At 42.3% G+C, this 25,559-nt stretch overlaps 1 protein-coding gene across 6 annotated transcripts in view; it reads left to right on the top strand.

The window, feature by feature from the left end:
* The window catches only part of LOC116986506 (chromodomain-helicase-DNA-binding protein 6-like), a 162,372-nt gene that overhangs the window by 79,127 nt on the left and 57,686 nt on the right, over nucleotides 1–25,559 (top strand). For 5 of the 6 annotated variants that reach the window (XM_033042111.1, XM_033042114.1, XM_033042113.1 and 2 more), the window contains 6 exons: nucleotides 12,839–12,991; nucleotides 17,877–17,945; nucleotides 19,356–19,411; nucleotides 21,161–21,278; nucleotides 24,412–24,498; nucleotides 25,210–25,344. In XM_033042111.1, the coding sequence (XP_032898002.1) occupies nucleotides 12,839–12,991; nucleotides 17,877–17,945; nucleotides 19,356–19,411; nucleotides 21,161–21,278; nucleotides 24,412–24,498; nucleotides 25,210–25,344 (618 nt within the window). The remainder of the gene's footprint in view (nucleotides 1–12,838; nucleotides 12,992–17,876; nucleotides 17,946–19,355; nucleotides 19,412–21,160; nucleotides 21,279–24,411; nucleotides 24,499–25,209; nucleotides 25,345–25,559) is intronic. The other variant, XM_033042112.1, reaches the window with a different exon arrangement.

Below are 25,559 nucleotides of genomic sequence, written 5' to 3'. Positions count from 1 at the left end.
GCAGCAAGGAATCATTCTTTGCACCTGACAAAACACAAATAAATATAATTGTTGTTGGATTTCAAACATCCTGACCCTGGCCTCTTATCGCAGGAGTTTCACAGGGCAGTGTCCTAAACTAGCCATCTTCAGTTGCTTCATCAATGACCCTGCTTACACCATAAGGTGGGGGTGTTAGTGTGTCATTGCACAGTGTTCAATACCATGTTTAACTCCTCAGCAAATGAAGAAGCCAGTGCTTGCGCATAGCTAAACCGTGGGATATCAAAATGGGAAATGCTGTTTGGGTCTGACAGCTGCCAGGCAGTGACACCTCCCATAAAACATTAAAAAAAATTAGGGAGGCATGGTGGCGCAGCGGTAGAGATACTGCCTTACAGCGCCAGAGACCCGGGTTTGATCCTGACTATGGGTGCTTGTCTGTACGGTGTTTGTGCGTTCTCCCCATGACCTGCGTGGGTTTTCTCTGAGATCTTCGGTTTCCTCCCACACGCCAAAGACGTACAGGTTTGTAGGTTAATTGGTTTGGTGTAAATGTCAAATTGTCCCTAGTGTGTGTAGGGTAGTGTTTAATATGTGCGGGGATCGCTGGGCAGTGCGGACTTGGTAGGCCAAAGGGCCTGTTTCAACGATGTTTTTCTAACCTAAACTGTGTAATCACTGCTTTGATGTTTACGGCACCATTACCACAATGGCCCCTACTATCAATGCTGACCCAGAATCTTTACTGAGCCAGTTGACGAGTTAGCTCCTGTGGCTAAAGGATCCGGTTAAAACCTGAGTACCTTATGGTGAGTAACATTCATCCTGACTCTCCATACACTTTCATTGATCGAAATGGAATCTTCCCCCTCCAACCTTCTGCATAAGAGGGCATATGACCCACCCCATCCTGCAGAGAATAGCTGGTACTGCCCAAACTCACCCCAACCCACTCAAACATACACCGGAGAGGACTGATATTGTCCCATCCCATTCTGCAGGAGATGCCTAATACTGCCCCCTACCACCGCACAGGAGAGGACTGATACTGCCCTCCAATCACCCCACCATGTGAGAGAATTGGCATCGCTCAGTGCCTCCCTTCACAGCAGAGGAACTATGCTGGTGTTTATGCATTCGGGGGGATAGTCACTGTCAGGAGTATGACGGGAACGTTTTGTGATTGTGGTCAGACAAACCAGAGATTGGTGGTGTGCTTTGCTAACCAGATCTCCCATCTCATTTTGTTTGGGAAATTCTCCAGGCAGTGAAATGCGTAGGTCTTAAAATGGTGTTGAATGATCTTGCTGTACTTGGGATTAACCTATCCTCGAATGAGATCTCGCCTTGGCTACCTTCAATATGCATTCCTGAGAACTTCCAGTTAGAGAAACCTGTCTTTTAATGAGACATTAATCTGTCTGCCTCTCAGATCGTCAATGATCCCATGACCACTATTTGGAAAGATTGTGCAGCTATCTTCGGTATGCTGGCCAACAGTGGCCATGTTTCTAAATTAGTAACCTAATGGTTTGTGAAATTGCAAAAACTTCTATGTAAATGCAATTTCATTTTGAAAGCAAGACCTGGGAGTTTGCTGCTTGTACTGTATGGTTTTGAGTTGTCATGTCTGGAGTTGTTACTCATATCAGCGACCAGCTTCATAATTGACTGGGTAAGTGATGGGACATGCAGCGATGTTAAGAGAAACTGTAGGGAAAGTGCTCGACAAATATGCCATTGGTGGTGAGTGGTTGCGGCCTTAGTGACATGTTGAGGGCGGTTGGCTTTGGTCTTTGAGCACATGCTGTACGTGGGTGACTTGCTGTTGTTTGGTGTTACCTGAGCAGATCCTGCTGCCTTTTTTATCTGTTGCTTCTACTCCAAATGATGAAGGAATATTTCTCGCTTTAATGGTAAACAGTGAATTTAGATTATTTGATGCAACCAAGATATTGAATGTGTGCTTGCCAAGTGAGGTAGTTTTCTGCAGTTTTATGTAGACATGATTCTACCATTGTTTAGTCAAATAACTAAGGCTTGGATAGAGTGGATGTGGAGAGGGTGTTTCCACGAGTGGGAGAGTCTAGGACCAGAGGTGATAGGCTCAGAATTAAAGGACGTTCTTTTAGGAAGACGAGGAGAAATTTCTGTAGTTGGAGGGTGGTGAATCTGTGGAATTCTTTGCCATGGAAGACTGTGGAGGCAGTCAGTGGATAAAGTCAGTGGTCAACCTGAGGAGTACTTTCAGCAACAGACTGGTCCCACGAAGATGCAGTACAGAATGCCACAGGAGATCCATCTTCCCTGGGGCTATCAAACTGTACAACTCCTCCCCCTTCTGTTGTGGGGTAGACTGACTCCCCTTTCCCCCCCCTCCTCCTCCTCAATTTTTGCACATTCCCAATCCTTTCCACTCGTCACTTTGATTTCATGTTTCATGTATTTTGTGTTTCTTGACCGTTGGAAGATTTCCCTCCTGGGATAAATAAAGTTTTTTCGTATCATATATTTAAGGCAGATATAGATACATTTTTGATTAGTAAGGGTGTCAGAGGTTATGGGGAGAAGGCAGGAGAATGGGGTTAGGAGGGAGAGATAGATCAGCTGTGATTGAATGGCAGAGTAGACTTGATGGGCCAAATGGCCTAATTCTACTCCTATCACATGATCTTATGATAACCTTCTGAGTTCCAAGTGTGTTTGAGTGTATACTGAGTTCTGGCAGTGAACTGTGTGCAAGTGTGACTGTGCCAGTCACAAGGTGCGGTAAGCTGAACCGCAAGTTGTCACTATAAATGGGCAAAGCTTTGAAAGAAGGTGCATGCATCTCATTTAGATTCTGTCCCAAACATTTGCTAAATTTTGTACTTTGGGTGGCATTTTGGCTGATGGTGTCAGTAGGGCAGCAAAGAGCACCAAGACTATCAGAGCAACACTTGTCATTGGCAATTACAAGTTGACAAACTGACTCAAGTTGGACTCTCAGTCATTTCTAACCCATTGACTTTATGTAGGAATTTATCTTACAGTTAATACAGAATTTCTATGCTGTGATAGAAACACTCCTGGAATAGGCAAGTTATGACTGAGGCTGATGGAAGGCATCAGAGCCAGTGGTAACAGGCATTATCTGATTGGCTTAATTGCTTCCAAGTTGAGCTTTTAAGATTGAATCTCTGAGTCAGGAGTCTGTTCAGCTTCCCAAACATTTCAATGACGACCTGTCTCATCAGCAGCATTTCGAATGGTGGAAATAGTTGCTTTCTGCACAATACAAATTTTAATTCAGATTATGAATATTGCTCAGTCAAAAATAAATGATTACAACATCCAAACATTCAGGGCAGGGGAGAATTTAGTGGCAAAGGTGATGAAATGAATGAGTTCCACATGAGTGTAGGAAGCAGCTCGTATAGAGGTGCTGAAATCAGATTAGATCCCTCTTTGGGGGAGAATGGCAGCGATGATATCTGGCCTTTTGCTGAATTGTAGTATTGTACAATACTGGAATTTTATATTTTTGCATATGGAGTAATGAAAAAATATTGCTCAGGATGAATATCTGTGTGTATATGTGCCCGCGCACTGGTTAGCAAAAGTGACCCTGATCCGTGACAGGATTTTAGAGTTGTGGCAAGTTACTGGAATCTTGCTAGCTCTGTTGTGCCGTGAACCTTCGTATAAGTATGTTGCAGTCACAGAGATTTTGTGCCATGTGGAGCATGGATGAATCTCCACTAAATCTAACTGATATTTTGAGAAAAAAACAGTCTGGATAGTATTTCTTGGGACATTGCTAGCCCGAAATTCAACTATTGAAGCTTCCTTGCAGCTGTGTCATCTATGCTATTCATATCTGTGCTTCAAGTATGTCTTTTGCACCATTTCCAAGGCTGTTGGAGCAACAAAACTAGGAAAGATCCATGGGTGATAGCTCCATTCAGAGGCTGGTACAGGAACAGTGAGCTTTCCTCTGGACATGAATAATTATGTTTTTTCGTTCTCTAATATTTTGTCTCTCTACGTGAATATATTAAAGGGAATGAGGACAGACAAATAAAATGTAAGGCAGTAACTCCACCGCTGCGCCACTGTGCCACACCATTGTTCTATGTCCTATGGTCTAAAAAGAACCTAACATGTTTCCGAAAGCATCCACAGATGGTGTAATGCTTCTTCTCAACATAAAACCAAATGAAAACACTTTAGCTTCCAAAATTAATCAGCTTTGATCCAGGCACACTCGATATCCAACATTCCCAAGCTTACAGTCGTTTGGTCCATCTAGTGATCCAGCTCCTGGTCTGGCAAAGGCTTAATTTTAAAATGTTTGTCTTTTTTTTTCAGCCTCTTTGGCACTGTGACCATGCTCATCTCTGTCTTTGTGACCTCCAGCTCTATAACCTTCAAATAAAAGACCATGATCATATTGAACAGGAAATAAGTGTACTTTAACATTATTTTGCACTGTTTGTTTTTTGCACTACAATCTTGCACCATTTTGCAGTTTTGTACTTGCATTTATCATTCTTGTATGTCTATTGTTTACTCTGAGATTCGTGTGAGCAAGGAATTTCATTACACCCTGGTGTATATAACAGTAAACAGGGCAGAATGACCTACTGCTTCTATGGATCATGTAATCTCTGTGCTCTGCTTGTGGACTCTCCCTATCTCTATTCATTTTACCGTAGTTTAGTTTATTGTCATGTGCACACAGGTACAGTGAAAAGTTTTAGTGACTGTCTTTAGTTACCAAGTCCTTAAACTGTAGATCAAAGCTGCCTGTGCAAATTGTTGTTAGCTCATTGTGTCAGGGTTCTGTACTGCTAATATCTTCTGATCAGTATAGAAACATAGAAAATAGGTGCAGGAGGAGGCCATTTGGCCCTTCAAGCCAGCACTGCCATTCACTGTGATCATGGCTGATCATCCACAATCAGTAACTTGAGCCTGCCTTCTCCCCATATACCTAGATTCCGCTAGCCCCGAGAGCTCTGTGTAACTTATAAATTCATACAGTGAATTGACTTCTACTGCCTTCAGTGGCAGAGAATTCCACAAATTCACAACTCTGGGTGAAAAAGTATTTTCTCAACTCAGTTTTAAATGGCCTCCCCTTTATTCTTAGACTGTGGCCCCTGGTTCTGGACTCCCCCAACATTGGGAATATTTTTCCTGCATCTAGCTTGTCCAGTCCTTTTATAATTGTATACATTTCTATAAGATAACCTCTCATCCTTCTAAATTACAGTGAATACAAGCCCAGTCTTTCCAATCTTTCCTCATATGACAGTCCCGCCATCCTGGGGATTAACCTCGTGAACCTACGCTGCACTGCCTCAATAGCAAGGATGTCCTTCCTCAAATTAGGAGATCAAAACTGCATACTATACTCCAGATGTGGTCTCACCAGGGCCCTGTACAACTGCAGAAGGACCTCTTTACTCCTATACTCAAATCCTCTCGTTATGAAGGCCAACATACCATTAGCTTTCTTCACTGCCTGCTGTACCTGCATGTTTACTTTCAGTGACTGGTGTACAAGGACGCCCAGGTCTCGTTGCATTTCCCTTTGTCCTAATCTGACACCATTGAGATAATAATCTGCATCCTTGTTCTTGCCGACAAAGTGGATAACCTCACGTGTATCTACATTATACTGCATCTGCCTTCCATCTACTCACACACACTCAACCTGTCCAAGTCACCCTGCAACCTAATAGCATCCTCTTCGCTGTTCATACTGCCACCCAGCTTTGTGTCATCTGCACATTTGCTAGTGTCACTTTTCATTCCATCTAAATCATTAATATATCTTGTAAATAGTTGCGGCCCCAGCACCGAGCCTTGCGACACTCTGCTCGCCACTGCCTGCCATTCTGACAGGGACCCATTAATTCCTACTCATTGTTTCCTGCCTGCCAACTAATTCTCTATCCATATCAATATCCTCCGCCCAATACCATGTGCTCTAATCTTGCTCACTAATCTCCTGTGTGGGACCTAATCAAAGGCTTTCTGAAAGTCCAGATACACTACATCCACTGGCTCTCCTTCATCCATTTTACTTGTTACATCCTCAAAAATTCCAGATTAGTCAAGCAGGATTTCCCCATCATAAATCCATGCTGACTTGGACCAATCCTTTAACTGTTATCCAAATGTGGCATTATTACTTCTTTAATAATTGACTCCAACATCTTCCCCACAACCGATGTCAGGCTAATTGGTCTATATTTCCCCATTTTCTCTCTCGCTCCTTTCTTGAAAAGTGGGATAACATTAGCTACCCTCCAATCCACAGGAACTAATCCTGAATCTATAGAACATTGGAAAAAGATCACCAGGATTTCTAAAGCCACCTCCTTGAGTACCCTGGAATGCAGACCATCAGATTGTTTGTGTCTTCCTTAATGAAGACAGAACCAAAGTACCTGTTCAACTCTTCTGCTATTTCCTTGTACCCCATAATAATTTCACCTGTTTATGCCTTCAAGGGACCCACATTTGTCTTTACTAATCTTTTTCTCTTAACATACCTAAAGAAGCTTTTATTATCCTTCTTTATATTCTTGGCCAGCTTACCCTCGTACTTCATCTTTTCACCTGGATTGCCATTTTTGTTACCTTCTGTTCTTTGAAAGTTTCCCAATCCTCTGGCTTCCCGCTACTCTTTGCTATGTTGTGCACTTTTTTTTTTGTTTTATTCCATCCCTAACTTCCCTTGTCACTCCCCTTACAATCTTTCTTCCTCATTGTTGTTCCACCATCATTCCTGCTAGGATTTTTTTCTAGTCGACCTTGGCCAGCTCCTCTCTCATGCCTTCATCATCCTATTTGTTCAACTGCAACACTGACACTTCTGATTTAACCTTCGCCCACTCAAATTGCAGATTAAAACTTATACTATGGTCACAACCTCCTAGCAATTCATTTACCTTGAGTTCCCTTATTAAATTTGGTTCATTAGACAACACTAAATCCAGAATTGCCTACTCTCTGGTAGGCTCCAGTACAAGCTAATCTAAAAATCCATCTCGGAGGCATTCTGCAAACTCCCTTTCTTGGGGTCTAGAACCAACTTGATTTTTCGCAGTCTACCTGCACCAGTGGCATTACCTTTGTTACATGCCAATTTTAATTCCTGCTGCAACTTGTACCCTACATCCAGGCTACTGTTTGGGGGCCTGTAGATAACTCCCTTTAGTGTGTTATTACTAATGGGAGTTTCTTAGCTTTACAATTCCTCAATTCTATCCACAGCGACTCAGTCCCAAAGTCACCCCTCGCAAGGGGACTGAATTTCATCCCTCATCAACAGAGCTACCCCACCTCCTCTGCCCACCTGCCTGCCCTTTCTATAGGACATATAACCCTGAACATTCAGTTCCCAGTCCCGATCTTCCTGCAGCCATGTCTCTGTAATGCCCACAATGTCATGTCTACCAATGTCTAACTGAGCCTCAAGCTCATCCACTTTACTTCTTATACTCCGTGCATTCACTTATAATAATACTTTTAATCCATTACTCACCTCACCTTTCACATCGATTCCTATTTCACTTGGCCATACTCTCCTATCCCTTCGTGAGCTTTCTGTCCTGTTAATTCTGGTGTCTTTCTTAACTTTTCCTATACTCTCTTTCCCTTTAACTCCATCCTTGTATTTCCAATTTGTCTCTGAAACTTAAAATTTGGGAAGGGAATTAATTATATGCTTCAATTGTATGGAAGAACTGGAAGACATTAACTCCCTTGAGCCTGTTCTATAAGTCCATTGGATCAAGAATAATCTGTACATCAAACCTTTGACTTGCCCTAGTTCCATGTCTCTTGATAGCCTTCCTGTAAACCTTTACCTGTCTCAGTTTTTAAGCTTCAGTTGTCCAGGGCCTGTTGTGCCTGACCATCCAGGCTGATTGTAACATCTAAATAGAAAGAGAGAAAAAATGGAGAAACTCAACAAATCAGACGGATCTTTGTTTAGAACTGGAAAAGTGGAAAACATGCGTTTTAAGTTGCAGAAAAGGAAAGAACAAAAGGAATGTCTGATAGAGTGGATATGAGGAACATTCTGGTGATACTAGTGATGCCGGTGTCATCTAAGAGTGGATGGTGAAGGCTTATGATTGATCTGACTGTAGAAGATGTAAATAGATGGAGATGAGTGAGGAGGAGCAAGAACACGTCAGTTGTAAATCCTCTGTTTCCAGTTTTGATGAAAGGTCAGGCCTGTTTCTCGCTTCACACATGCTGTGTTATTTCATTTCTCAGTTTTTGCAAGTTTTGTTTGCTTTTTGATTGCAACGCTTGTTCTGGGCGACACAGTAGAAATATGATCCAATACATTCATTATTTTGCCAATGATTACATTTTCCATTTACTCTATCATTTTGTTTCTGGTTTGTACTGACATGCATTTACTTGATGGTGATTTGTTTTCCGCCGTGCATAGCCCAGAATCATGGTCTATGTGTTGAGCGTATTTGTGTACCCAGGTTTTTAGAGAACCTGTTGCATGTCATTACAAAGCTTGCCATGATTCACATGTTTCATGAGAATGAAAAAGAATGATTTGAACATGTTCGCTCCTTGGTGAGCAGTGCCTGATCAAGCGAAGAAACTGGATTACTTCTGTGGTATGTCCTTGAAGATCATCAGCATCTAATGGAATAGCGAGTGAGACCAAGAACCAGAATGTTATCAGTTTCCCAATGGCTATCAGCATCTGGAAGACATCCTCGAGCTGTGTCACATGAGGAGCTGCACTAGACCTGGTTGTAAAGCACCCAAAGGAACAGTTACAGTGAAAGTACTGTAAGAATCAGATTGAAGATAAAAATGCTGGCAATGTCATCAGGCTCTACCAGGCTTGGTTGAAGTTAGTCACTTTGCTTAGCCAGAATCATGAGAGAAAGGCAAACGTCATTAAGTTAATATCATCTGAAGGCCTTCTAAATCTAGAGGGCAATGAAATAGTTCCACCTTAAGGATATCAGCCAGTGTGGATTTGGGAATTAACATTTGAAGCTCGTCTGCATGGTTTGTTAACACAGAGAGATGAACAAAGGCAGAGGAGAAAAAGAAACAAACAAGCAAGCAATGGTGGAACTGTGGCATGCATTTTAATCACCACACATTTAATGTGCCTGTCTCATTCCCATTTAATAAATTCACAATGTTTTATTCTGCAAACTCAGTGCCAGTCATCAAGGAAGAGAAGAAGGCCCGGAAATCTTTTCTCTTGAACAAGAAAATTTGATGAAGGTGAAGTTATAAAAGAGTGCACTTGAATAGACATTTCCATGTGGACGGATGGCGCCCATAAATAGGTGGATTGGCAAATGGTGAAGAGCCTGCAAAGTCAGTCAGTCAGTGAGCATAAAGTTGGCAGGTGCGGGAAATTGGCAGGTTATCCACTTGGAAAGAAAGAATAAAAACGCAAATTGTTATTGAAATGAAATGAGACTACAAAACATTGCCGAATAAAAAGATCTGGCCTAGGGCAAGAAATACAAAATGTTATCATACAGTCACAGCAAGGAAAGCTAATGCAAATAGTATGGAGCATAAAAGCAGAACATCTTTGATGTAAACTCTACAGAGAACTGGTGAGACTATGGTGTATAGTTTCTGTCTCCATATTTAAGGAATAATCAGTAGTGCAGAATATACTTGAGGCTAGTAGATAAAGGGGCATTTAGAAAATAACAAGATTAAACAAAGCCAACATGGATTTCTGAAAGGGAAATCATGTTTGGAAAAACTTACAGGAGCTTTTGTTTTGAAGGTGTAACTAGTAACATAAATAGGAACCACCAGTAGATATGATGTGCTTGGATTTTCAGAAGGCTTTTGATTCAAGTGTATGAGGTGAGTATAATTACATGGTGTTGAGATAGATGTGTAGGAAAGAACTGCAGATGCTGGTTTAAATCAAAGGTAGACAAAATGCTGGAGTAACTCACCAGGAAAGTCTGAAGAAGGCAATCTTCAGTCTGAAGAGGGTCTCAACCGAAAATGTCACCCATTCCTTCTCTCCAGAGATGCTGCCTGTCCCGCTGAGTTACTCCAGCATTTTGTGTCTACCTTCGTGTTTAGATAGATGATCTGCAATGCTCATATTAAATGACAGAGCAGACTTGAAGGGCCCAATGGTCTGCTGCTATTTTTTATGATGTACATGTATTGGAGACAAAACAGAGAAAGCTCACTAGGTTGAATCTTGGAAATAAGTGGTTACTAGATAAAGATGGAATAGGTCATGATGCCTATTTGAATTTATGAGGTGATCTTATTGCCATTTGTGAGATTTTGCGGGAGATTAAAAGGGTACATGCTGAGAGGATATATCCTCTGGACGGGATTTCTAGAACTTGGACATGGTTTCAGGTTAAAGGATCGCCAATTTCAGAGCGATACCAGGGGGGGATTTCTCTTCTCAAAGGATTGTAAAACGGTGGAATTCTCTGTTTCAAAAATCTTTGGATACATTGGAAAAAGTTCAAGGAGATTTAGAAGAAACTAAAGACGTATTGGAGAACGAATGGAGAAATGATATTGAAGCCAAGATTGGAGCAGTTGTGATCTTGAATGGCAGAGCAGCTCAAGGGGTGAATTGAAGTAGTCCTTCTCCTGTTCACTATACTCTTTATACTAAACTGTAAGGTAATAAAGCAGAAGTAGACCATTGATCCTTGTGTGAGCTGCACCATTCCGTAAGGCCATTGAGCAAATATAAAGGCCCTTTGGCCCAACATGTCCATGTCGACCAGGTTTTATAATTGATCGTTCAAAAGTTCTAGGAGCAGAATCAGCCCATCACGTATACTCCACGATTCAATCATGGCTGATCTATCTTTCCCTCTTAGTTCTTGGTTCTTGGTTTCTTGGTCCTCCAAAATATTCCAAATGGAATTTAAACTGGAGGTCTTAAACTCTTACCCCATTCTCCTGCCTTCGCCCCATAACCCCTGACACTCCCTTACTACTCAAGAATCTGTCAATCTCTGCCTTAATAATATCCGTTGACTTGGCCTCCACAGCTGTCTGTAGCAATGAATTCCACAGATTCACCACCCACTGACTAAATAAATTCTTTCTCATCTACTTTCTAAAGGTACGTCCTTTTATTCTGAGGCCAAGGCGTCTGGACTCTCCTACTGTGGAAGCATCATCTCCACATTCACTCTATCCAGGTCTTTCACTCTATCAGGTTCCATTATGGCTAATCTTTTACCTCAGTACCATTTCCATGCTTTGGCACTGTATTGCTTGTGCTGGTTTAATAATTTTAAAGCAATCACTAACAAGGATAGACCTTGTAGCATGATTAGAACATGGAATTAGCCACCTCGTGTAGCTCTAGAGGTAAAGAGGTTATTTAACATCATCAGGCCACAGGGGAGGTCCCATTTGACTGGAGGATATCAAACGTTGGACCTTATTCAGCAGGGTTGAGTGATAAACATAGCCCTCTGAGTCTAAGGTCAGTGTTAGTGGAGCTTGTGAAAGAATATTCTGAAGAACAGGATTAATCTACATTTGGATAGGCAGGGACTAATCAAAGATGGTGAATATGGTTTGTGAGGACATCATATCTGACCAATTCTATTATATTTCTAAGAGGTAACAAACTGTATTCACAAAGGTTAAAGTAGTCTACATGGACTTCAGTATAAAAGTGGGATTGATGTAGGATTAGTGCAAACTTGATGCGTCAGCGGGCCTGTTTCTGTGCTGTATATCTTTGAATATGTCCCATATAATAAATAGCCCAAAAGTTAGAGCCAAGATCCAAAACAAATTAGATGGAACAACTGGTTTGGTGAAAGGAAGTAGAAGGTGAGGGTAGAAGAGACTGCAGATGCTGGAATTTTGAGCAAAAAACAAAGTGCTGAAGCTATTCCACAGATCAGGCAGCATCTGTGGAGGGAATGGAAAATGACATAATGACAACTAAGAGCTCGTAAATGAAATTAATATAGAAGGCTACTTGAATGGATATGGTGGGCTGAAGGGCCAGAGTCTGAATTTATGACTGGTTCAATCGAAGGAAATGTTGGGATTTAGAGGAATGAGTCTTGTATGAAGCATAAGCATCAGTGTTGACCATTAGGAACCCATGACCTGGTTGTATATAGAGTATTCTCTGCACCAGGCTTATCTTATATATATTAGTGCAGCTGAAGTACTCCATGATCAGTTATTCTGGTGGGGGATTCAGTTATATCAGTTTATTACTGCAAGTAATTCTTTATCATTTTATCTCAACAAAATGTACTTGTAGTTTGAAGATTGTGAAGCTTTTTCTGATATCTAATTGGGGAAGTTGGTGATGGTACACTTATTAATGTCAGCAGATTGGAGTGGGAAAGGGGTTATGGAGATGGTGTGCTGAGAGGATGTAGATTTATCTACAGAAAGACATTGTCATTAATACTGAGTCTGACCCCAGAGAGTGCTTGTGTTTAGGAAGTTAGTTGATGAAAGCAGAATTTCTTTTCAATTTCCCCGTTAACTTTCAAAGGACCTATTGTAATAAGAGGACCAGCTGGAATGAATAACTCTTCCAAAGAAAGTCTGCACTTAAATGGTGTAGATATTCAGAATGAAACTGCAAAGAGGGCAAGGGCAGGGAGGAGTGACATCAGGGACTTAAGAGTTCCTGTGGAGTAATTAGAGCCAGATTCTTGTCTTTCAACAGCCAGCTAAGGATTTAAAGCATTCACCAGAGAGTGAAGTATTTTAGCACTGACCCAGTCTCCCTCCCAAGCTAAGCAGTATTTAGCAGAGCTATGACAGTTTGAGATGCTGTCTTAATGACGCAAGTTTCTTGTTTGTTTGGTAGAAGCGACGATCAGGCCGTCAAGTAAAACGAAGGAAGTACAATGAAGACTTGGACTTCAAAGTTGTCGATGATGCCGGTGAAACAATTGCTGTACTGGGAACAGGGCGGATTTCTCCGAGCTCTGGGTCCTCACAGAAAGGAAATCAGACGACGGTAAGATTAAGTAGAGAGCAGATAGGGATGTCACAGGACCAGTGAACCACTTGGGTAGGATGTGGCCATTTTCTCAGGGAGTCGATCAATAGCACCAAGTTACATCTGACCATTGTAAGGCTGGGGCATCAGGTTTCCATGCTTGCTGTCTACTAGTGTGGCCTATAAATCATGATCATTCCACTGAGACAAAACGTCAAGTTAGGAGTGCTCAGACAGTGCACATATTTAAGGGTGTGAAGTTTTCTTCTGACCACTACTTGAATTTGAAATAAGTGCCTTGGTAAATCCATATTTTGCTGATCAAATATTGAGGCAATCTTGCAGATTGGACTCTGTTTTTGTCTGTCATGCTGTTGACTAATGCTGCCCTCCCCAACAGAAGTAAAAAGGGGCAGAACTGGCAAGATGCCACCCAAGCCAGGTGACTCTCTGCATTCTGGTCCCAGAAGTGGATCTGCAATCATTCATTACAATCACTCCACTCTTTTAAACCTTTACTCCAACAGCAGCATTTCTTACTCTAACTATGCTCCTTTAGTGGACTTTATCTTGCACTAAATGTTGTTCCCTTCATCCTGTATCTATTCACTGTGGCCGGCTTGATTGCAGTCTTACTTAGGTGAACAGAGGGATCTGGGAATAACTGTGCACAGTTCCCTGAAAGTGGAATCTCATGTAGATAGGGTGGTAAAGAAAGCTTTTGGTGTGCTGGCCTTCATAAATCAGAGCATTGAGTATAGAAGTTGGGATGTAATGTTAAAATTGTACAAGGCATTGGTGAGGCCAATTCTGGAGTATGGTGTACAATTTTGGTCGCCTAATTATAGGAAGGATGTCAACAAAATAGAGAGAGTACAGAGGAGATTTACTAGAATGTTGCCTGGGTTTCCGCAACTAAGTTACAGAGAAAGGTTGAACAAGTTAGGGCTTTATTCTTTGGAGCGCAGAAGGTTAAGGGGGGACTTGATAGAGGCCTTTAAAATGATGAGAGGGATAGACAGAGTTGACGTGGATAAGCTTTTCCCACTGAGAGTAGGGAAGATTCAAACAAGAGGACATGACTTGAGAATTAAGGGACAGAAGTTTAGGGGTAACATGAGGGGGAACTTCTTTATTCAGAGAGTGGTGGCTGCGTGGAATGAGTTTCCAGTGAAGGTGGTGGAGGCAGGTTCGTTTTTATCATTTAAAAATAAATTGGATAGTTATATGGACGGGAAAGGAATGGAGATTTATGGTCTGAGCGCAGGTATATGAGACTAGGGGAGAATACGTGTTCAGCACGGACTAGAAGGGTCGAGATGGCCTGTTTCCGTGCTGTAATTGTTATATGGTTATATGGTTACTGTAGACTGGATAGCACGTAAAAATAGATTTTCACTGTACCTCGGTACATGTGACAATAAACTAAATTAAACTAAACGAAAGTTCTGAGGCATCTGGGTTTTTATCTATGTTTTGGAATTATTATGTCATTGGCTGTGTACTGGACTTCTGTGCCGAAGAAATGCTCACTCAAAATGAGGTGACCGCACTGAATCTCAATGTACTCCAGAAAATTATTGTCGCCGTAATAAATTGATGGCTTTGTACCAAATTAATTGTGAAAATTTATGGCAGAATTCAGGGTGGCTATGTATTGATCTGGTTCAGTATCATATGAACAGGCGCCGACTTTTTCATCGGGAGCCTGGGTGCTCCAAACCGGCGCGGCCTTGTCGGCTTCGGCAGCCGCGGGCTCCAACCAGGAAGCGGCCGTTCCAGGTGGCCCAGCCGCCGAAAGGACTCTCCCGACGCCGGGGTGGCCTCAATAGGCCTGACTTTGGGGTGAACATGGGGTGGGGACTGGACATTGTGCCTTCCTCCACAGTGCTATCCACTGTGGGGGGATGATTTTTTTGTCTAATTGTAGTCCTGTAGGTCTGTGTCCAAGATGGCTGCCGTGAAGAGAGAGTGGACGCTGGCGCGCTTTGGCTGCCGCTGCTCTCTCTTCACTCTGTGTTTTTGATTTTCTGTTTTTGGATTGAATTCTGTTTTTAATTTGTATCTCTGTGATGTCTTTATTACTTGTTATATTCCGATTATATGTTTTTATTCCGATTACTATGTAAGGTGTCCTTGAGATGTCTGAAAGGCGCCCATTAAATAAAATTTATTATTATTATTATTATATGAACAACTTGAGCAACCTTTTGTTTGTGCGGTGCTCAACATACAAACTAGGATTGTTGTGTTACATTTAAGAAGAATATCAAATTAGCTTTAATCTTTCAGTGACCATGTTATCTCAACAGCTTTGAGCATTTTGGCACATTTTAACCATATTGAGCAAATGGGACAATTATTTATCGTACCTATATCTTCTGCTTGAATTAATGAAATTCCCTGTATGGTCTAAAAACATTTGACGGATTTGGATTGGTGTGAGAAAGGCCGGATTCTATTATTTTCTTATTGCCCTCTACTTTTTATATTGAGCTTACTTATAAGTAAAGGACCTAAGCATTAAAATTCCCGATTTAAATCTCCTGTCTTTCTACCTTTAATACGCTTCCTTTAAGCCATTCCATATTTCATGGTCCCATCCTCATCCCTCTCAGCAACTTGGTGCCTAAGTCTGTTAGATTGCATTTCTTTGTCAGGAAATGTGACCCCATTGAAGGGTAAATGTATAAGATGTTGCAGAGTTTGGCCATTGTTGATGTACAAGGTTTGAAGTATGTTAAGGGTCTGTGGCTGCATCAAACCTGATTGTAGTCTGTTCAGTTGTGCTCAGCAGAGTTCAGGTTGTTTTACTGTGTTAAGGTATACCATGTCTTCCTAGACTCTGCGTTTCATCTTATATGTGCAACACTCGAGACCTATTGTGCATGACTAGATTTGAGATTGTTTCTGACTTTTGAATCAGAAACTCAATAGAGGACCACAACTGGCAAAACAACATCAGAACTAATTGTTGGGGACCCAGATATAGGTGTGGATTGCAGGTGGATGGAAAAACTGAGCGGGAGTATAAGAAGTTGATTTGACTGGTAGTTTTTCACAGGTAGGGGGCCTGCACAATGTGATTGGATGTTGCAGGAGCAATGGCTTTAGCTGTGAATGAATGTTAAGGGCAAAGAAAAAGAGAGATTGGAGAGCATGTTTCTTGCACTGCGTCTAGGACTGTGTGAGAGTTGTTGTGGACATTACATGTCTTGCTTTGCAATCGGTACAATGTGAATAGATGCCATCAATAGTACCAGTAGATTCTATTTATGATGTACCAATGCCACATGTTTCCTTTTCGAGTATATCTATTAAGTGTTTGGGAGGCAGTTACACAAGGCACAGCCCTTCATTGTCCAGTGATGACAAGACCTGAGAGTATGGTCATCCCTCACAGAGCCTGTATGGTGGCTCCACTGTGTTTCAGTGTTTTCCTCAGTGCAGAGTGAGGAATGTAGTGACTTTCTTAATGTAGTGACCTTGATACAGCTTTGTAGGTTATTGGCCGCTTCGGAGGGCAGTTAAGAGTCAAACATCTTTTTTGTACCTCCAATAGACCTAACGGAAGGGGTTCCCATCACTAAATGGCAGCTCTGAACACGATGAGCAATTTTTTAAACAGCAACTTGGTCGTTTTGTGATCACATTTACTGACACTATCCTTTCGCTTTAACTCTTGATAGCTTAAACCCAGTTGCTAATTTGAGCTCGTCTTCAGATGTTTAAAACAGGCCTTTGCATTGAAACGTTGGAACTATTCAGTATTTTTATTTGAGCTATTAATTGAGAGAATGAAACTTAGAAAGACTTTGTACTCCAGCTATCCTTACAAAGCAAGGGTTCGTTCACCTTGTCCGTGATTTTGTAGTGGGTACACCACAATACTTGGGTTTAGAGAGAGGCCTAAACATGGCAGCTAATTATTTGATTAAAGATGACCAAGGCGTGATCTTATCAAGGAGTTTAAACATAGAACATAAAGTAGGTACAGTATAAAGCCACTGTTCCTAAAGCCCACCCCTCTGTTCAATACGATGGTTGATTCTGCTCCCCGGCCTCATCTCCGTTGTGCCACTTCCCCATTAAAAAGATTTGATACATTAGATGGGAAAACATTATTTGCTTTGATGGGGGGGTCCTGAAGAAAGGGTGTGGCTGTTAATTTGAATCCATGTCACCCAGGAGTGATATGGAGCCCAAGATGAGTTGGGATCCAGAAATAATGGGAGATCTCAAGTTTGAGCTTGGTAAAATCTTTTGTTTGGATGAAATTGTCAAGGGATATGTGTAACGTGAATAAATATTGATCAGCCATGATCTTGTAGAGAAGGGTTGAATGGCCAGCTTCTATTCTAGTGTTCCTACAATTAGACCTGGTAATGCCCTTTGCTAAAATCTAAACTCCAGAACCTGGAGCAGTATTTTGCTTCTGATTCGGGAGAGGAGGGAGAGAATATTCCATCCATGTTGTGGGCACTCCCACCTGCTACGGTCATTGCCTGTATCAAAGGGACATTGGTGGTTAGTACCTGTGGGCTACATAAGTTGTGGGGAGAATTTTATGACCTTTAAATGCAATGGACTATGTCTCTCTCTTTCCCTTGCTCTTCACTTCACCCTTTTGCTCATGCTGTTGCTTCCATTGTCGTGTTTGCTTATTTTGCTTCTCTTTGCTTTTACCCATCTTATTTCTGCTCCTTCCCCAGCTCACCTGTCACCCCCTGCTCCCCCTTGCTTGCAATCACCCAAACCCACCTACCCCAACCATCCAATCATAGTCCTTCAGCTTCCCAACTCAGACCTTGCCACTTCTCATCTTCCCAATCATACAGTTACCCTGTTCATAAGAGTGGAATGTTGTGCATCATGATTGACCATGCGGTTTTCTTTATTGTAGGAAAGTCAGGAGGAGGATGAGTCTGCTGTCATTGAGAAGATCCTGGCTCAGCGAATGTTACAGAAAGAGGTGAGGAATGACGTGCAAAGTCTGCTTAAAAGGAGAACTGACAGAGACAGGGCAGTTTATTACTATACAGTGTCCACCTTCAAACATTTCCTGTTTGATCCTCTGACAGAAGATTTTAGTTTCCCGGCAAACTGAACTTAAATCCACAACAATATGATTATCATGCCGTTAGAACATGGTAGCACAGAAACTGTCAGCTGAGTGTTGGTATGGAGTTGGATTAACACATATTTCCGTCATTGTCTCAGAAATAAAAGCAAAGGGTGCTGGAAGTACTCAATCGGAGCAGAGAGAAATGGCATGAAACACAACGGCTGAACGTTATAATGGTTATAATGTGACCAGAAATATTACTTTATTTTTTTCTGCTGATGATGCCCAACCTGGGACTATCCAGAAATATATGCTTTTTCACATTTCACCACCATGCATTGTTTTTATTCCAGAAAACATTTTCTTACAGTGTAATAGATCATGAATGCCCTCCTCAAAAAAACTCTCAAGACCTTGATAGATAGTTAGATGGATGGATGGATTTTTGTTGGGTAATGGTACCGCGAGGGATGGAGCAATAGCATCAGGGGGATATGAAATGGAGGTACAATTTAGCCGTTGGTTCATCAAATGATTAAGGAGGTCCAGTAGTCAGCTGGTAGAGCTGCTGCTTCACAGCGCCAGAGACCCAGGTTCGATCCTGACTTCGGGGGCTGTCTGTATCGAGTTTCCACATTCTCCTGTGGTCGCATGGGTTTCCACAGGGTTTACCTCCCACATCCCAAAGGAGTGCAGATTTGTAGATTAATGTAAATTGCCCCTAGTGTGTAATGGAAAAGAAATTGGGGTAATGTAGAACTAGCGTGAACGGTGTGGACTCGGTGGGCTGACGGGCTGTTTCCATGCTGTACCTCAAAACTAAAAAGATAATGGCATAGATTCAGGAGTCTAAATGCTCTCCCTCTTCCCATTGCCTCAAAATAGCATGAAACAGTGTAGATTTAGTAAGTAAGGGGAGGCCGTGGAATCATCTAAAGTGTAGCAATAGAGAATTTAATAGAAATGGTCACATGAAAGGGCTGAGGGAAAACAGGAGAGATTATTTTCATCACTTACTGATTTGACATTCGGGTGAATAATTTCACGACTATGACTAGGAGGGTGATGTACAGAAGGAATTGGTATTATAAAGGATGCATTGCTGTCAGCTCAATACCGAGTAAATTATGATATTTCATAGACACTCTAACCACTTTTATGCAAGATATTATGGGGTTAAGAGCTCTGAAGTGGAGTCACGTGAACAGGCCATGTTGCAGTCTCAGATATTGCGAAACAGTTTGCTGAGCACTGTGGATGAATGATTAAACAACTTGTTTCAACTTCCTTAACTTCAGTTGTTTTACATTTCAACAGACCCCTGGTGCGAGCATAGAGGAAGTCGAAGAATTTTACGTCAAATACAGGAATTAGTAAGTATTAAGAGTATTTTCCGCCCCTAATTCTGTTGCACTCGGGTTCTTCAAAAACCTTGGCACCAGGGTTGGCTTGGGCAGTTATCAGTCAGCACAGCTCAACGTGCTCTTGCCACCTTGTCTAAAATGTGTGATGTGCTGCACGACACTAGTTCTGTAAAATAAATGCCAGAGTCCCCTTAAATAAAATGCAGCTTGTAGTTTGGTCATACGTGAAGAGAGTGCGGTAGGATGGGTATTTGGCATACAGGATCAACATAGAGCATAGGACTTGCAAAGGAGCATAGGACGGAGAAATGTGCAGCACTGATCAGCTGCCACAGCAGAATTGGCTGAATGGCCACCGTCTACAGCAGGTGTCTATCATCTCCAGAGTTCTCATTCTTTTTTCCCAGCATCCTTTTGCCTGTTCCGTTTTTCATGCATTCCTCCTTTTGTAAAGGTTAATGCAGATTCTGCCTTTACTGCTACTTCCTTACAATGCCATAAAAGGCTTAATTTGAAAATATTTCTCGTAATCTTCATTTGCTGGTTAGTGGCTGGTAGGTATTGGTTTTCCATTTTACCCCAATCAAAATTTCCGTCAAATCTCCTTAATAATGGATGCTTCCAATTAGTCTTTTCACTCGGTCATCACAGTCAAGTCTCTTACCCCAATACTTACTCCAGTATCAATTAGCCTTCCTGTGCCCTTAGCGTTCTTGACATCTTTCCTAAAGCAAGGTTTTGCCATTCTAATAAAACCTCGGATCTTTTTAAGCTGTAATTTGCATAGTTTAATTGACTCATCCTTGTGCATTTAAAGATTACATACCATTCCATACTATGTTTCTTGATGACATTTTTGTCATCACACCTGTGGCAGCTCACAGAGCAATCGTATTCATTCATTTTCCCTGCAATTTATTCTCCATACATTCCCATCAACACCCCTCAGATTGTACTTCTGAACTACATTCTGGGGATGATTTGCAAGGGTCAATAACCTAACAACTTGCATGTCATGGGGATGTGGGAAGAAAGCACATGGTCACTGGGAGAACATGACACGCGCACACACACACACACACACACACACACACACACAGGGATGTGGGAAGAAAGCACATGGTCACTGGGAGAACATGACACAAACACACACACACACGTCACTGAAGCTACGCGGCAACAGCTCGTCTGGCGGCACTACTAAACCACTTACAAATCTCCTTTTGAGGTTGTAAAAATTTATGGTCTTAATTCTTTCTCCAAAAGTGCTTCACTTGCCTTATTTTTAAAAATGTTTTGGAAAGCTTGCTTGTCTCTTGAATTTCCCTTTGGTTTATTTTGTGCACATATGCAGGCACATGTACACATTGTGCCTTTGCCATCCCAGGATGTAAAAATTCATTGCCATTTTGTTTTCTGTCCATGAACTAATCGTCTTCTGTGAAGTCGTGCCCAAGAACGGTGCATCAAAATTCTTGTGTGGAACAGTAATTATGTGTGAAATATAGCAAGCAGCTAGCTTCTCCAATGATTGAGTGCACAGCAAACCTTCAATGTTGCCGAGACACCTATTATTCAGGAATTAATCTTGGGTTATTTTAGTTAATCTTAGAGTCATCGAGCTGTGCAGCATGACAACCTTCTGTATATCTCATTCATGTCCCCTCAACCTCTCCATCTCCTCCCCCTCCCCATTTCCATTTCCGTCTCCATTTGTTTTTCAACATGAACTGGGTATAATGTGCCTTTATGTTTCAGCTCATACCTGCATTGTAAATGGGCCACATTGGAGGAGCTGCAAAGGGATAAAAGGATTCACCAGAAGATCAAGCGTTTCAGAGCCAAGCAGGCTCAGATGAAGAACCTTTTTGTTGAGGTAAAGAGGAAGGCTGCAGCTCAATTGTTAGTTGATTGGCCTCTGCATTAGAGTATGTGATTGTCGAGCGGAGGAAGAGGAGAGCTGGGTTTATAGGTTGGTCATATGATTATTGACTGTGGGCTAGCAGGGGTTGCTTCTCTTCCCATGTTGTGATGGTGTCTCCTCCAATGGTTGAGTTGAAGCAGGTGTTTGCTTTACTTCATATTGACCATCTTTACAGGTACACCTCAGTCAGCTGCTGGAGTTGATGTTGGCTCTACCACTTCATCATGGTGTCGAGGGGGAACCTGTGCTGATTCTAGATTGCATGGCTTCAATCCCCCAGCTTTAAAAACTCCTTATTAGAATTCTCGACTGTGAATTTAAATGCTAATAAAGAGAGTGCACAGTGATCAATGAAGACTGCAAAAGAAGCTCATATGACGGGTTAAATGGTAACAAAGCTATAGAGCCATACAGGGCAGAAACAGCCACTATGCCCCTACTGAGCATCAAGTTCCAATCTATATTAGATCCATTTACCAGCACTTGGTCTGGAGCCCAATATGCCTAGTTGATTCAAGTGTTTGTCTAGATGCTTGTTGAGGATCATGAGTACCTGTTACCACCCACCCAGTCAGACATGGGTTCCAGATTGCAACAAATTATTCTGGTGAACAAATTATTTCTTAGATCCCTTCTAAATCTCTTATTCCTTAATAAACCTATGTTCTCTGGTCTTATTTTACCGAGAGATACCTACACTTGTGTTTCCTAGAATTTAGAATGTCAAGAAATTACCGCTGAAGGGGCAGGTTTCTCCTGGATAGGACATTTTTGGATCTGGCATAATTTAGAGCCAGGACTGTAGTTAATGTAGGAAGGAACTACAGATGCTGGTTTAAACCGATGATAGGCACAAAAAGCTGGAGTAACTCAGCGGGGACAGGCAGCAGAGGGAATGGGTGACATTTTGGGTCGAGACCCTTCTTCAGATGGTATGCATAGTAATAGAAATATGGAACTTTTTTGTAAATGTCAATGCATTGTCAATCATCTGAAAGGTGAGGTTTATTGATTTTTACAAAATACAAATAATTCTATTAAGGAAAATGGAGGCAAGGTAAGTATATGAGTTGTTTGATGGAAGAGCCATTATCTCACTGAATGGGGCAATGTCCTGTGTTTTGATGCTTTAACTTAAATAATTGTATTTCTTATCTGGGCTGAGGAAGGGCAGTCCACCCAGTACGTTGTGCAAGTATGGTCAATGCTCAATTGAATGAGGAGCTGTGGGAGAAAGTTTCCAGAAAAGAAAGGAAGCTAGAGGACATGAATGGTAGGCCATGGGGAGTGTTGAGAAACAGAGGGATCTTGGGAAGGCAAGGACTGATAGTGATAGTCAGCACAGTTTTCCGTATAAAAAATGGAGTTGTTTTGACGAGGTGACCAAAGGGAGATGAGGCGCTAGATGGTGTCCACATTGATATCAGTAAAGCTTTTCACAAGGTCCTGCATGGTGGGCTGGCCCGGAAGGTTAGATCGCATGGGATCCAGGATGAGCTTTGTGGAAGGACTGAGGGAGGGAATGAAGGGTTGTTTTCAGATTGGAGGCCTATGACCATTGGATCAGTGCTGTTGTTTGTCATCCATATTTACGATTTGGACGAGAATATAGGTAACATGATTAGTAAGTTTGCCCTTGGAAGTACAAAAATGATTTGCTACATCCACAATCCCTTGGGGGATCATCATTGTGTAGATCGTCTTTCTTTTCCTTCTGTTCTTCTTGTTGATTCATAGCTATTAAGATTGATGGGGGAGAGCACTGTGAATGCAGCCTATCATTAAGCCAAAATGGCTGTACTCCCAAATGCTTCAGATTCATGATTTGACCTTTGATCACAATGTTACCTTAGCTGTCATCCAGGTTTACTGTTGTAGAAAATAGTTTTATTAAAGGCCAGTCGTGGTCTTCGTTTGTACTCAGTTAAGATTAAAAAAAGGCCTTGTGGATATCCCCGCTCCAGCTACGTGAAACAGCGGTTATTCCAGGACACATCTTGGCCTTCAGTGTTAATGAATTTGAAGACATGGCTTCTGTGAAACCTCAAGCTCCTGTTTGTGTGCGCACATGGGAGGCTGGGACTGCATGTGTGCAAGTGGGTCCTGAACACTGCGCACATGCATTGCCCTGGCATCCTGTCTACGTGTGCACGGCCTGGTTGCTCCTGCCTTTGTGCACACAGGCCTGGACCTCTGCATGTGGACCTGTGGCGCAGTATTTCTGGCTGGTTTGACCTGCCCTCTGGAGCATTTTCCCTTTGCCCCATCTCACAGCTTGAGCCCTTAAAAATGTCCACCAAATCTTCCATTACCTTCCCTGCCAGGCCTGTTGGTTACCTGCATGCTTCCCTCCCACGCTGGAGGCTGGATAACTCATTGCATTGAACGGGTGAGGGTGACACGGTCCATTCTTCCATGTCGGGTCTCCGTTGTCGTTGGGGCTGCAACGTGGAGCGGCCTCCAACAGGAATGACCTGGGGCTCCAGTTGTGGAGCTGCCGACTACTCACCTCACCGTCGCGGAGTTGGCCGAGTCCGGAGCGGGTGGAGCGGTGGTGGAGCGTTGCTGCCACCCGACCCCCGGAGATTCGGAGGCTGCAACTGCGGGTCTGGCGGACGGCGGCACCGGGAGCTTTTCCGGGACTTCCGCAACGGCGACTTCTCCCGCCCGAGTTGCGGGGTTGAAGAGCACCTGGAGCGGGACTTTGCGAGCGCACGCCGGGGGCTCTAACAACAAGACCCGGTGTGCGACCTTGCATCACCCGGCGTGGCTTTAATGGCCGCGGGACAATCGCCATCGCCAGCCGGGGGCTTTGACTTTGACTCTGACATCGGGGGGGGGGGGGGATTGCAGTGGAAAGATAAGGTTTTTTTTGCCTTCCATCACAGCGATGTGATGGATGTTTGTGTAAATTGTGTTGTGTCTCGGGTCTTTTTGTTTTGTAATGTATGGCTGCAGAAACGTCATTTCGTTTGGACCTCAAGGGGTCCAAATGACAAATAAATTGTATTGTATTGTATTGTATTCTTGGGTGACAGTCGTATTTCACTAAGTTTGCATCATACATTTTTTGTCTTCTCTATAGCCTGATGAAGAGCCCTTTAATCCGGATTACATAGAGGTTGATCGGATCTTGGACGTCGCACATACCATAGACTCTGACACTTCAGAGGTGGGTACATCCTGCTATTTGAAAGGTGAAGCTGATGAGCATGTTGAATGATAAAGGGGATTGATGTAGTAATTGGAGACTTTCCTTGCCGTAAAATCCAGAATGTTCTTAAAATCAGGGTGTTCATGAGTAGAATCAAAAAGCACTTCTCCACAGAGAATTTAGATGCTCTTTTTGATTTTAACATGCTGTACAAAGTAATCATAAAGGGCCTTGCCACAGGAATAATTGCTCAACTTTGGCATTGCAGTTGCAGGGGATTTTGGATTTGCCCGATGACAGTGAAGCTGAAAGAGCCGATTAAGATAATGATTTTGTAGAATCTTGTTTGTATACCCTTGGTCGATGATGAACTTTTTGGGGAGTCTAACAAGGGCATTTAAAGTGATGAAGAGATAAATTTTCAGAAATGTTGACTTCAGGGGTGAATCCAGAGCAGGTGACATAATCGCAGAGCTAGACCTAGATCCATACGAGTGAAATCAAAGCACTATTTTACATTGATGGAATCGAGCCTCGCTGTAAAAAGGCTGTGAATCCTTAAGCCAACTTAAATTCTCCAGATTGAATTTGATGGATGGATTTTTGTTGGGTTCGTGTTTTGTTGGATGTGGATCAAGGTAGCTGCATGGGGCCACAGTGCAGCTGTGAATGGATGTGGTAATATGGAGCATTTGCCTCTGCTTAATATTTGACGATCTGTTTCCCCAGCCTGTGACTCATTACTTGGTGAAGTGGTGCTCTCTACCCTACGAAGAAAGCACTTGGGAGCTAGTGGAAGACATCGACCCCGTAAAGATTCAGGAATATGAGGAGTTGCAGATTGTGCCTGAAATCTCACATGTGGTAAAGGAATTTGACTTGTTTTATGTGCACATATCATTGTTGGCAAACAAGTGATGTACAAACCCCAATTATTAAAACTAGGAGGTCTTGCATTTAACAGTTAGAAGGGGATCTGTGGACACTGGTTTGAATAGTATATTCCACGGGTGAATTTGAAAGCCAACTTTAATCAGGGAGTAAAGATTGATGAAGAATAAATGAACATATCTGTCTGA

Source organism: Amblyraja radiata, chromosome 23, assembly GCF_010909765.2.
Source record: "Amblyraja radiata isolate CabotCenter1 chromosome 23, sAmbRad1.1.pri, whole genome shotgun sequence".
NCBI lineage: Eukaryota > Metazoa > Chordata > Chondrichthyes > Rajiformes > Rajidae > Amblyraja > Amblyraja radiata.
Note: the sequence above shows the minus strand (reverse complement) of the source record. Positions and strands in the feature narration are given on the sequence as shown.